This window comes from Numenius arquata, chromosome 1 (assembly GCF_964106895.1).
Source record: "Numenius arquata chromosome 1, bNumArq3.hap1.1, whole genome shotgun sequence".
Lineage (NCBI taxonomy): Eukaryota > Metazoa > Chordata > Aves > Charadriiformes > Scolopacidae > Numenius > Numenius arquata.
The window spans coordinates 68,451,103-68,463,575 of record NC_133576.1 but is presented as its reverse complement, the minus strand read 5'-3'; the positions used below and the strand labels follow the sequence as shown (position 1 = coordinate 68,463,575).

The 12,473-nt window shown below is 43.7% G+C and overlaps 2 protein-coding genes across 2 annotated transcripts in view; one reads left to right on the top strand and one right to left on the bottom strand.

The window, feature by feature from the left end:
- GABRB3 (gamma-aminobutyric acid type A receptor subunit beta3) overlaps window positions 1–12,473 on the bottom strand; it is a 196,075-nt gene that overhangs the window by 144,731 nt on the left and 38,871 nt on the right. The window lies entirely within an intron of this gene.
- GABRA5 (gamma-aminobutyric acid type A receptor subunit alpha5) overlaps window positions 182–12,473 on the top strand; it is a 58,114-nt gene continuing 45,822 nt past the window's right edge. The window contains exons 1-4 of the mRNA XM_074147392.1: window positions 182–267; window positions 9,293–9,414; window positions 11,271–11,338; window positions 11,452–11,672. Of these exons, the coding sequence (XP_074003493.1) occupies window positions 182–267; window positions 9,293–9,414; window positions 11,271–11,338; window positions 11,452–11,672 (497 nt within the window). The remainder of the gene's footprint in view (window positions 268–9,292; window positions 9,415–11,270; window positions 11,339–11,451; window positions 11,673–12,473) is intronic.

Below are 12,473 nucleotides of genomic sequence, written 5' to 3'. Positions count from 1 at the left end.
ATAAGTTTGTGAAAAACAGATAGCAGAAGATGCGGCGTTAGCTGAACTCGGCTGTCCTGCTGTTTGTCCGTGTAATAATTTATCTTTTTTTTTGTTGTTGTTGTATTGTTGCAGTGTAAGAACAAAGTGAGCAGCTGCACCTTTACCAAAGCTACCACCTGCGTTCCTCCTCTGCTCTGGAATGGACAATGGGATGGTCTCTGGCTTTATCATGATCAAAAACTTCTTCCTCTTCTGCATTTCCATGAGTTTAGCCAGCCACTTCGGGTGAGTTGCCAGTTGCGTTTGAATTTTTGCTGTGGGTTGTTTTTCTTAAGGAAATGAAAAACCTTGGCTCCGCGTGGTGCGGAGCAGCCGAACAAAACAGGCGGGCTTTGCATTTCATCTTAACGTGCTGCTGTCAGGGGGAAGGGAACGATTTGCTTTCCTGCTTGAATTTACTGTTTCGTATCAGTTCTTCATGCCTGTAACGCTCTTGCGGGAAGGTTTGGGGGGCACGGGGAGCTCCCTGCACCTGGCCTACAGATGCTGACGGCTCTAACCTGGGCGTACGTGGCACAGCTGGGGGCTGCGGTGCTGCCTTCCCCTGTGGCTGCCGTGAGCGGGGCTTGCACCTTCCCTCTGTCTCACCTGGTGGGTGCAGGCTCTAAGGCAGCAGTGCAAGACGGCGACAGCAGGACTCGGTGCGGGCTGCTGGCTGGTACAGGCTTTCCTAGTGAGTAAGCGGAGATCGTGACTGCTCAGAAGAAGCAAACGGCTGAGTTTGAAACTTGCTAGAATATTTAGACATTGTGTTTCCCTGAAGCGTATAGCGAGGAATCCTGTTTCCTTATTTTCGCTGTGGATGCTTTTCTGACGGTGATATTCTGAAAACTATTGAAGAAATACTCCTACTATAGCTCTTAGAAAAAAAACCAACAGCAAACCAAATAGAACCCCCCTATTTATATGGGTTTTTTTCCTAAACCCAGAGATCTTAAGAACTTTCCAAAGTGAGGCTATGCAATGGAGTCTAGAAAAAGCATTTCGCAAGTGCTCTGGAAACGTAGGTTGATTCTTCTTTGTGGAGGAGAACAATTATTTATGATTTCACCAGAAAAAAATGAATCCTCCCAACGTGCTGATTCACAAGCACACCCATCAATTCCTTGCTATAAGAAGATACAAAATGGAGATGCAAATCAGTTTCTGATTTCAAGCAAAGTGATTTCTTTCCAGATTGGAACTAGGAGAAAGACCAAACTTGGAGTGATGACTGTCTATGCTGTAAGCAAAACTTAGCTCTGTCTCCAGCGTTTGTCCTATGTAGGCAGGCGGGAAGCCTGTGACCACAGTGCTGTATGTGAGTGGTTGTAGGACTGCATCCTACAAAGGATACAAAGAGCTGCACACTGATTTATTCACCTTGGAAAAGCTTGATCCTGCTTTCCCTGTGATCTAAGGCAAAACTCTCCCTGGACCTTGTGATAGAAATAAAGAGGGCTTAGATATTGTGGGACTGGGTTTAAACTTGACTTGACATGGTTGTAATTTGACAAAGTATTACCACATTGAGAAAATCTTGAGGACTATAATCTTAAGCCCTTCCTGATTGTCCATCATCCCTGCAGAAGGCAGGGACGTTGCAGTAGTTGAGCATGACCTGTTTGGTGTGGGGTCTTTTAATTGTTAACTCTAACAGAAAAACAGAAAGGTGAGGCTGTAAAAAAAGAGGGTTTAATTCTTCCTTTCGATTCCAAAGCAAATACTAAATCTAAGTCCCAGGTAGGAATTGGTGTGACCTGTAACCTGGCAGATAATCAGAACAGGACAGCTAGGGGAAACTAGGACACTTGTTTTCTGCGAGTTACTCAAAAAGCCGTGCACTAAAATGAGATCATCACGTAACCTTCCTCCCCCCCCTCCTTCTACCCCCCATTTCTGATCTAGTAATTTTAGTCCGGGCCTGCAGAGATAAGCAGCTCCAATTCGCTGCTCCATTCACACGCTGCCTTAGGGCTGAATTTTGACCCTGCTCAAAAGACAGATGATGCTCCAGCACTTCTGTTTCAGAGGCAGGAGCAGTTTCAGAGTGTAATTTGCTAAGTGCTTTGGGACTGACTGTTCAGGACGGAACGGTACAATTTACATGTAGGCTGGTATATTAACTGCAAGAATCTAATACTGATAATAATTGCTGTTGCTACCAAGTTCTCCTTTATTAGCTTCATCCGTGTTTGGACTACACTGTTACAGTGCAGTGCCTTTTGCAATGTGCTAGATAAAAGTGATCGGTCAAATGAGTACAAATGAAAAAGCAAAATACAGTAGGACATTACAGAGGAAGGCAGAGATTTGTCTACGATTCTCCATAGTCTTTCCATATTTATATTAAATCATAAATACAGTTTTTGCTGACATAGCCAAAGCCAGCTTGGGGGAATTTGATGCACAATGCCTGGTAAAATAAACAGGAATTATGTATCTCAGTCTCCTAGGCTACTTCAGAAATCTCAGCAAAAGTCTGTGATTAATGTTTAACATAAATGCGGAATGACTATCAAGAGTTATCCACATCAATAGGCGGTAGAGAAGGACTGTAGGCATAGTTGGTAGAAGTTATTTAAAGAAAAATCACTGAATTAAAATTCAAAGATACAGATGAAATGAGAAGAGGATGCGAAGTTGCCCCCCCGCCATTGTTGGTGTAACAGTTTTATGACCCTCCCTTGGCAGAAACAGTCCAGCATAAATCAAGGCTTTTTCAAGCTTGCTTGAATTCAGCCTTGGGTTGTATAATGCTCTAACAAGCTAAGGTATTTTACTGGAGGATTTCAAGGTAGTTCACAATTGTCTTGAAAGTAAACAATAATAAAAGAGCTAGAGAATAGTTAAAAGTCAAATATAACCGTGAAGAGTATTTTCACGTGAGAAAAGAGGCTGATTCCTCCCATTTGTTTCACGTGAAGGATCGCACAGAATTCTATCTGTTTCATGAGTGCAAGGCCCCCAGGGTCAGGCTGACAAAACCAAGCAGAAGGTGGGTGCTTTCCTGACAGGGGGTCAGTGGAAAAGTAGTATAATTTGGACCCTGCTCCCTTCAGGCTGATGCCCGCAGAGGCAATGCTGTAAGGCTGAGTGCATCAGTCGAGGAAGGAAATCAGCGTACGCAGGGTCCTGTCCTGCCAGACGCCACGGGAGCCGTGGCACCACCCAGCATCTTGCACTTTTTGGTCCTCAAGGAGCCCCCAGTTTCACCCCTGCGAAGGTCAGCGCAATGGGTGACTGTCTGCACCGAGATCTCCCTGGGACGAGGTAGCACGTGGCCAGCCTCGTGCTGGCCAGCCTGACTGCATCCTGACGTTTTTTGCAAGCCCCAGACTGTCCATGGGGACATCTCTGGGGACATGCTGGTGACGCACAGTCCCTGTGCTTTTGCATTTTAGATGTGCGATTTCAGAAATCTGTCCAAGAGCCGAAACCAATGGGGACAGATGTTGTTGGTGTAACCACAGTTTAGTTGCGGTCTGCTAATAATATTTATAGTAGTAGAAACACGGAAAACAGAAGATCCCAATTAAATGTAGCCAATGCAAGACTTCTCTGTACACTGTAAAAATGAAGTCCTGGTGTGTCTGTAGTTTCACATACTTTTCCACTAGCTCACAGTCCTTATCACTAAGACCATAATCCTGCTATTTAGGCTAAACATACCTCTCCTTCAGGATATTATTTCACGTTGGTCTCTGCAACCCTAAGCAGTTAGTTCTGCTGGTTTATTCCTTTCCAAGTACTTGCGGATGCTAGGGAGTTCTTCCTCATATTTTTAAGACTAACATCGTAAGAATTATATGCTTATGCAGTCATGCTTATCCTTTTTTTTTTATTATTCTGTTTTCCTTTTCTTCTCTGTGTCTCGAGATAGTTTTCCAATTATTAAAATTGTCTAACGGGTTCAAAAAGCTAAGTGGGGACCTAGAACTGCTTGGAGGGGGCAAACAGACATCAGTTAGTCCCTCCGCCTCAAAGAAAGCTATGGATTCAGCATCTCTGTTTCACTTGGCCTGCTGGCTGGCCAGAAAGCAGGCGCGTACCTGCAGCCATCCAGCACGTGCTTGGTGCAGGATCAGCCCTGGCATGCGTTGCATCCCAGTGAAGCTGCAGGTCGGTGACCTGGGGAGCTGGGAGTACTGCGAGGTGTTTAATGACGGGGAGAAATTCAGGATATTGAAAAGAGCATTAAGGTGCAAGGGGGTGAGGACGGCAAGATGTCGCCCTATGAAAAACAGGCTCTCATTGCACTGCACACAAATTGCTCGTTCCCAGAAGGCAGTGAAGTACTGCTCTGCTAAATGAAAGAATGAAATTATTCTTTAAGGATCTGCAAAGACCATTAAAGTTTCATCATTTTAGTCAGTCCTCTCCCCTATCCTAATCTGATGTGAAAGAATTGAATCTTCATTGCACAAATTCACAAAATACCAGCATTTTCAGATCTTGAGAATCTGTAAGAAAGGGGTGGTAAGAGGCTAACTTAGAAGAGTAAAGCCTTTGATGTCTGGCCAGCCGACAGTATCCAAAAGTGTGCAAGTGCGTTCTCCACTGTCTTTTCCACAAACTGTTAATTTGTCTGAAGTTCTAGTATAATTCTTGAAGGAAGCCATCCTCAACTACTGATTTAACTACAAATCAGAATCGTAGTGGTTGGAAGGGACCTCAGAGATCATCAAGTCCAACCAACAGTAAAAAAAAAAAAAAAAAAAAAAAAAAACACACCACAAACAAAACCACCACCCACCACCTGAACACACAACAACAACAACCAAACCAAAAACCATCACCCACCCACACAGCACCCCACCGCAAACCAGTAATCTTGGACACTAGAGCATGCCCTGAAGAACCATGTCTACACGTTTCTTAAATACCTCCAGGGATGGTGACTCCACCACCTCCCTGGGCAGCCCATTCCAATGCCTGATAACCCTTTCAGTAAAGAAATGTTTCCTAATATCCAACCTGAACTTCCCCTGGCGCAACTTGAAGCCATTACCCCTTGTCCTATCATCTGTGACTTGGGAGAAGAGACCGACCCCCGCCTCTCTACAGCCTCCTTTCAGGTACTTGTACAGAACAATAAGGTCTCCCCTCAGTCTCCTCTTCCCCAGACTGAACAACCCCAGCTCCCTCAGCCTCTCCTCGTAAGACTTGTGCTCCAGACCCCTCACCAGCTTCGTTGCCCTTCTCTGGACCCGCTCCAGCACCTCAATGTCCCTCTTGTGGTAGGGGGCCCAAAACTGGACACAGTACTCGAGGTGGGGTCTCACCAGTGCCGAGTACAGGGGGACGATCACCTCTCGGTCCCTACTTGCCACACTGTTCTTGATTCCAATCCTATTAAAATAAACTATTGGAAACTCTAAGACAGAGAGACAAAAAAATACATCTTTCAATCACAAAATACTCCTCAGTTATTTTTCCAGTGTCTCTTAACGTTGTTTTTGTTCTTTTTTTTAAAAGTTTTCGGGAAATCATGAAATATCTACCATACGTTTTGCACTTATTACAACTAAGCTATGAATAGCACCTGTCATGATTTTGACTAGATGGCAAAAAAGACAGTGATGTTTAAAATGGTAAATGATGTACTCCTCAGAAGAGGTAGATGAGAATCTTTAGAGAGTCATTATATTTTACACTGATGGGCCCCTTCTGTGGCTTCTGATTTTTTCAGTCACCCTGAAATTGCAATATTAAATAAATGTGATGAGAAGTATTCCTGGTTGGTTTAGTTTATGTTTAGTAATGAGCTTTAAATGTAATTATCTTTGAATTTTCTTAGCATTTTCCTAAGGTTCTTTTCTAGGTTTATTTTTATCCATAACTGAAAATGTCTGCTATAAAAAATATTATTGGTTGCAGAGAGGCAATAATGTGCTTACCTGCTAATATGTTGATAAAACCTAATCTTTAGTTGTGTGGAAATAATTTAGGACACCACTTGTTTTTTCACTACTCATAGACCTATAGTATCTAATGTACTTGTGTAACTTTGCAAGTACAGTTTAAAGGTCTCATATAACAAAAGACAACCTCAGCACTTACTCCAAAACATAAGTTGCTATTTCACCAGCAATCTCAAAAATATAAATTAAACGCTAATCTTTAAGTGAAAGAAAAAGTATCGTTTGCATTAATGGCAAACAGCAATCCATCTACAAATGCAACTTCACGTGATACTGACATTTCTCCAAAATTCAGCGTTAGATGCCTTCTTTTTCAGGTGATCTGCCAAATCTAAATTGGATTGCGGTTTTGCAGATGAAGTGCAAACTTTTTATGAGTCTTCACCCTAGTTGTTTCTCCATGTTCTTCACCTATTAATTAGCTTTTCTTGTAAAGATATAAAAGTATTTCAGCATTTGAGGTGTGTATACTATTCTTGTGAAAGATGTACATAGCTGAGATAGAAGGAAGCTGCATCAATTACTCTTGTTAGATTCAGAGGAGCAGTTATAAGAACTAAGTATATTTTGTCCCGTCCCCACAAAAATAGTTCAATGGAAGTCTTCCCTCTGAGTTCAATTGGCTTTGAATTCAGCCATAAGCACTAAAAATAACAAGCTTTTTCAAGAGCAGAGAAACTAGTGAAGCTTTGTGTCCTGGTCCCCCAGCACCGTACCTTTGCAATCATCCCAGCTCTGCATTTGCCATCCCTTGTTCCCATCTCCCATTCATTGCAATACCTACATTTTACCTCTGCAGTCCTTTTCTCCCAGGATCTTTCCTAATAACCCTGCAAGTCTCCTCTGTATCTCTTAATTAGCAGAGAGGAGGTGGGCTGGTTTTGCTGAGGCTGTTTCTGAGCTACATGTGTGCTGACTGGCCCAGTCAGCAAGCCAGAGGGAATAGATGACTGCTGACCTCACATTTTTACTTAATGAGGCACTAATTTAGATCGCTCTCCTCTTGTCTAGTCGCTGCTTCTCATGAAACTTGTCGGAATGAAATGAAGTTTGATCTCTCTGCTGCTTTGTCAGATGCATTGGAAAATGAAAACAGGTTCCTGCATTGATAAGGTGAAGCAGGCAGACAGCGTGATGCATATCTCTTTCTGATGAAAAAAAAAGAAGCTAAAATGAGAATTTTTTAAAGTAGCGTTCCAGGATTTTACCAAAGTGTTAGTTATGGTTGCTGCATATGAAGAACCTCTGTAACTTCTGTCTCCTGTTTGTATTTGTTAGGCTGCTGCTTGTAAATATTCACCTTTACATGGTCAATACCTTTGATTACGATTGACAAAAAAAGTATGCAGTCTTTTTTCTTGAATGGTCCAGCATGCAAGGATGTCTAATGTTTCTGTAATCAGTTTGTGTCTGCTGGATTAACTGTCTTTCATTATAGTCAAGCGTGTCTGCGATGTTGTCTGCATCAGTTACTCACTAAGGGTTGTGGTGACAGCACAGAAATCAGAATTAATTTGGTCTTTTGGCCACCGAGAGATGGGATGGCCTTAAAAATGTGTGAGATGAGTGGCTATGTCTCCCCCTGCAGCAAAGGGAAGCTCCTTGGTGGCTCTGAGCTTGTTGAGGGTTGTGGCTGTGCCGATGGCACTTGGGCCACAAGGAGCCTCCTTGGCCAGGTGTTTGCATGTGATTCAGCCTTCCTGGGAATCGAACCTATGCTCCCACCGCCTGGCCTCCATCTCCTTTCCTGAGAGGCTTTGCAATCCTTTCCTTTTCCAGCAGAAGCACACAAGCTGTAAAGGAAACAGGCACAGGACCAGAGGTCCCAATGTCTGTGAGGGGCTACATGGCCACCAGCAGCTCATCCTGAGCCAGGTCTCATGTCACTATAACTTCTGGACTCATTGCACGGATGTCACCGAGGTCCCATTAGTATAAATCTCATGCAGGTAAAACCAGGTTGAGGTCCCTTTTCTTTCTTTGTATAAATCCCATTTTGTTAGGTAAGCCTAAAGCATCGATACAAGCATTCTGCAAGGCAAGCTCTTCAGAGGGATTCTTTGAGGTTCTCTGTTTATTTACTTGCTGATTTATTTCCCTGGGGACTGGTAGTAAATAAACATGGATTTTTTTTTTTTCTTTATTATTTTTTATCTCTGGGTGACTGGCTCATGTCACGTTCAGGTTGTTGGAGTGTAAGTGATTCCTGTCTGCTGGCAGGGTGCATGGGGCAGGGCACGGTCGCTAGTGGGGTGATGTGCCCTGTCACAGCTGGAGCATTTGTTGGCGATTTCAGCAGAGACTGAAACTTGAATAAGCACTGAATGTGAGCAAGCTTGCTGTCTTAAGAGATGCTTGTTGCTTGCTGCAGGTGAAGCGTGCTTATGGATAAACATAATGTGTCTGTTCTTCAGGTAAACAAAGGCATTACAAGGCAGGGGTTTCTCTTAAGCATCTTTAAATGAAAATCAAATGTACTTTAAAATGCAAGTTATAGTTGTGCTGTGAGCAGCTTCCTAGGTCTGAGCCATGGATAAAATGATGAAATAAAAAAGAGTTCAGAATAAAAACAAATCTGGCCCAAAAGATAGGGAATGAGGCCCACTACACATTGCTGTTATTTTCATACTACAAGGGAGAACTAATTTATGCAAAAGAGAGAGGAGTAATGAAGAACTGTGTTTTCTGTACTATAGTATGTTTTTTTCAGATACCCCAGTGATCTGGGGTGGGATTTTTGAATTCAATGGGAGCTTGTTATCCTCACAAAAGGTTAGAGTTCGTCCTTTGTTCTGGCAAAAAATTACATACACTGTGGAAATTAGGAGCTGTTTGGCATGTAAGGATTAAAGAGTACCTTCAGGCAGACTTGAAGGAGTGTCCCCAGGCAAACCTGTGCAGCTCCTCTGCCAGCTGATGCAGTTCCCAAAGACAGGAGAGCCAACCCAGGGAAAAGGCAGTAACAACTTTTGCTGGCCCCGTGAACAGACCTTGCTCCCTGCAGGGGACAGAGACGTGCCAGAGCCAGCGAAATGGTAGAGCTGAGGTGGGACAGGGCAGCGCGGGGGCCTGGGATCTCCCTGTGCATTATGGCAAGAGGGTCAGTGGGCTCAGGCATCCCCTGATTCAGCACCCCAGGGCTGTACCTCCATGGCATGGGTCCTTCCTTGGGTCCTCCTCCAGGGAGAGTGATTTATGGTTGCTTATAGCAGTGGTGAAATCGCTGCAGCTCCCCATGCTGCCCAGCTGGAGCTACAGGAGAGGGCAGAGGCTCAGAGGCTCCATTGCAAAGTTCCCTCGAGGCCGGCACGGCTGTTGATGTCTTTCTTTTTGTTTGCATAAAATAGCTTCTCACAAACGCCAACAGCATCGGGAAAAGAGGACACCAATGATAACATCACTATATTCACCAGGATCTTGGATGGTCTGCTGGACGGCTACGACAATCGACTGCGCCCGGGACTGGGAGGTAGGTAACACCTTCGCTGTGGCTTGTTCTCTGCTATGTGGGACTGTTGTCTACGTGATGCCCTCCTGAATGGGTACCTGCTCTTGGCATGGGCCTTGGTGAGGGGTTTGTGTTTCATTAGCTAAACAAAGCCCAGAAAATAGATTTGTCTCCTGGCAAACAGGGCACAATCAAAGGTCACTGAAAGTCGTCTTCTTTCAGTCATTGAGGCCATCTGAGATTGGGTTAGGAGAGCATGTGATGCATTTTTTCTGTAATTGAACACAATTTGGGTTTCTTTTCTTTCTGATACTCCTTAAGGTGAGGGAGATGGTGCTAGCAGGTTGCTGCAAGGTTCCCTCACTGGTCAGCATGTATAAAATTGTGTTGGTGATGAAACTCTTCGTTAAAAACAGACCCCCAAACCATCCACTTTTAGACAGCTACAGGAAATCTTTATTGATATGTCATTTTGATAACCTCTACAGCAGCTATTTTAAAACCATAACATGTGAATAGTTGCTTGCCATCCTAACCTTGTTGAGCCCTCCTTCAGCTCTCTATCCCCCAGATTTCTCTCATCTTCTATCCATGTGTAAACCATCTGTTATGTTTCTTCCTGGCCCTTTTTTAATCTGGCTACCCCCACCCCTTCCTCTTGTGAGACCAACACATTGCTTTCATCCCTTTCTCTCCTTCTCCTCTCACTTTACACAGAGATGCTTGAAAATAGGGCTTGATGCTCCTATCTTATGTAACAAACTTCTGAAATTTCTGCCCTTAAATTAAATTAGTTCTGGGTTTGAAAAGATGCCAGAAGGACTTAGAGTCTTGAGGGTAGAATTAATTTCACCTAACTTTGGACATCTATAGTATAGATGTCTGAAATTGGGCAGATCACCCAAGCCAGTGGAGGGGAATAGGTCCTTCCAAGATACACTTCATCTCGTCCTGTAGTAGGTATCGAATACCAGCTGGCAATGTGCACTTGCAGCCCAGAAAGCCAAGTGCATCTTGGGCTGCATCGAAAGAAGAGTGGCCAGCTGGTCGAAGGAGGTCATTCTCTCCCTCTACTCTGCTCTTGTGAAAGCCCACCTGGAGTATTGTGTCCAGTTCTGGGGCCCCCAACATAGGAAGGACATGGACCTGTTGGAACGAGTCCAGAGGACGGCCATGAAGATGATCAGGGGGCTGGAGCACCTCTCCTATGAAGACAGGCTGACGGAGTTGGGGTTGTTCAGCCTGGAGAAGAGAAGGCTCCAGGGAGACCTTATAGCAGCCTTCCAGTACCTGAAGGGGGGCTACCGGAGAGATGGGGAGGGACTCTTTATCAGGAAATGTAGTGATAGGACGAGGGGTAACCATTTTAAACTGAAAGAGGGTAGGGTAGATTTAGGTTAGATATTAGGAAGAAATACTTTACTGTGCGGGTGGTGAGTCACTGGAACAGATTGCACTGAGAAATTGTAGATGCCTCATCCCTAGAGGTATTCAAGGTTGGATGGGGCTTTGAGCAACCTGCTCTAGTGGGAGGTGTCCCTGACCATGGCAGGGGGGTGTTGAAACTAGATGATCTTTAAGATCCCTTCCAAGCCAAAGAGTTCTGTGATTCTATGATCTGTGATCAAAACCTGTCAGTCAGAGGAACTGCACCCTTGAAGGGCCTGTGTCTTTCCACTACTTTTAAGAAGAGAGCCTGGGCTCCCAGAGGTCGACAACTGCATTTGATCAGGGATGAAATTCCTCCTCAAACATCATCTTAATTTCAAGCTATTGGGGATTTTTGAGTGATTCAGAAATTTTTAATAAAGAAATGCATCACAAGCACATATTTGTATCTTAAAGCAATTACTAATCAGAACCTGTATTTATTACAGAGAGAATAACTCAGGTGAAAACAGACATCTATGTTACCAGTTTTGGTCCAGTGTCAGACACAGAAATGGTAAGTTTGAACATGTGGCTGCCAACTCCAATGTATTTACTTTGCTAAAACCATTTTTAGAACCATCACTTCTATTCAGATCCTGTAATACCTCGACTGTTTCCTTGTGCCAGGAATACACCATTGATGTTTTTTTCCGACAAAGCTGGAAAGACGAAAGGCTGCGATTCAAAGGCCCTATGCAACGCCTCCCTCTTAACAACCTGCTCGCCAGCAAGATTTGGACCCCAGACACTTTTTTCCACAATGGCAAGAAGTCTATTGCTCACAACATGACAACCCCAAACAAACTTCTGCGCCTGGAGGATGACGGCACTCTGCTGTATACCATGAGGTAATACCCGGCATCGATTCCTTCTGGTGATCATTCCCAACTAGCTCTGCAAATATATCACTTACCCCACTCCTAGTGGAGCTGGGCAACCAATCTTTCACACATATTTATGTGAATATCAAGAAAAATGGAAAACATAATCGCTGCCTACAAGTACCAATTAATTTGTAGCTTCTGAATACTGCTAGTGCTTAAATATTTCCTTTGATTAAATGGAAGGCATATTCTCAACAGATTTGATGATTCAGTCCAGCTTTTTTATGAAGATCTGTTCTCTCTTACTGTTTGTATTTGCAGCTGCAGTACTGATTGCGGGAGAACTGTCTCCAAGGCCAGAAACTGAGATCTTGTTCTGGGGCAGTACATCTTGAACCCGTGGAGCTTTTATTATTATTTTTTTTTCGATTTCACTAATAGTGCTAAAAGGGAAATCATCATAGGGAAAAATGAAATAAGCTAGCAGCACTGTGAAGCTGCTTTAGCAAGTACTTTCCTGAAAACAAAGCTGGCACATTATATTGGCAGAGAAGTAAATTGGTGTCTCAGATCTTCAGGGTCGTGCTCCTCATCTGATTAGAGGATACTGTCAAGCTTCATCAATGAGTAACCTAGATATAGGATATAATATCAGTGATGTTTGAGGATTGTCTGAAATTCTTCTCAGGCCAAATCCCACATCAGTGAAACGGCAATTTGCTCATTAAAGGTAATTAGCCTCTAGTAATTAAGACTGCCATCTATCTTCAACAGGGTTTTCTCCAAGAGTGTAATCATACAGACAAGACAAAAGAGATGAAAGGA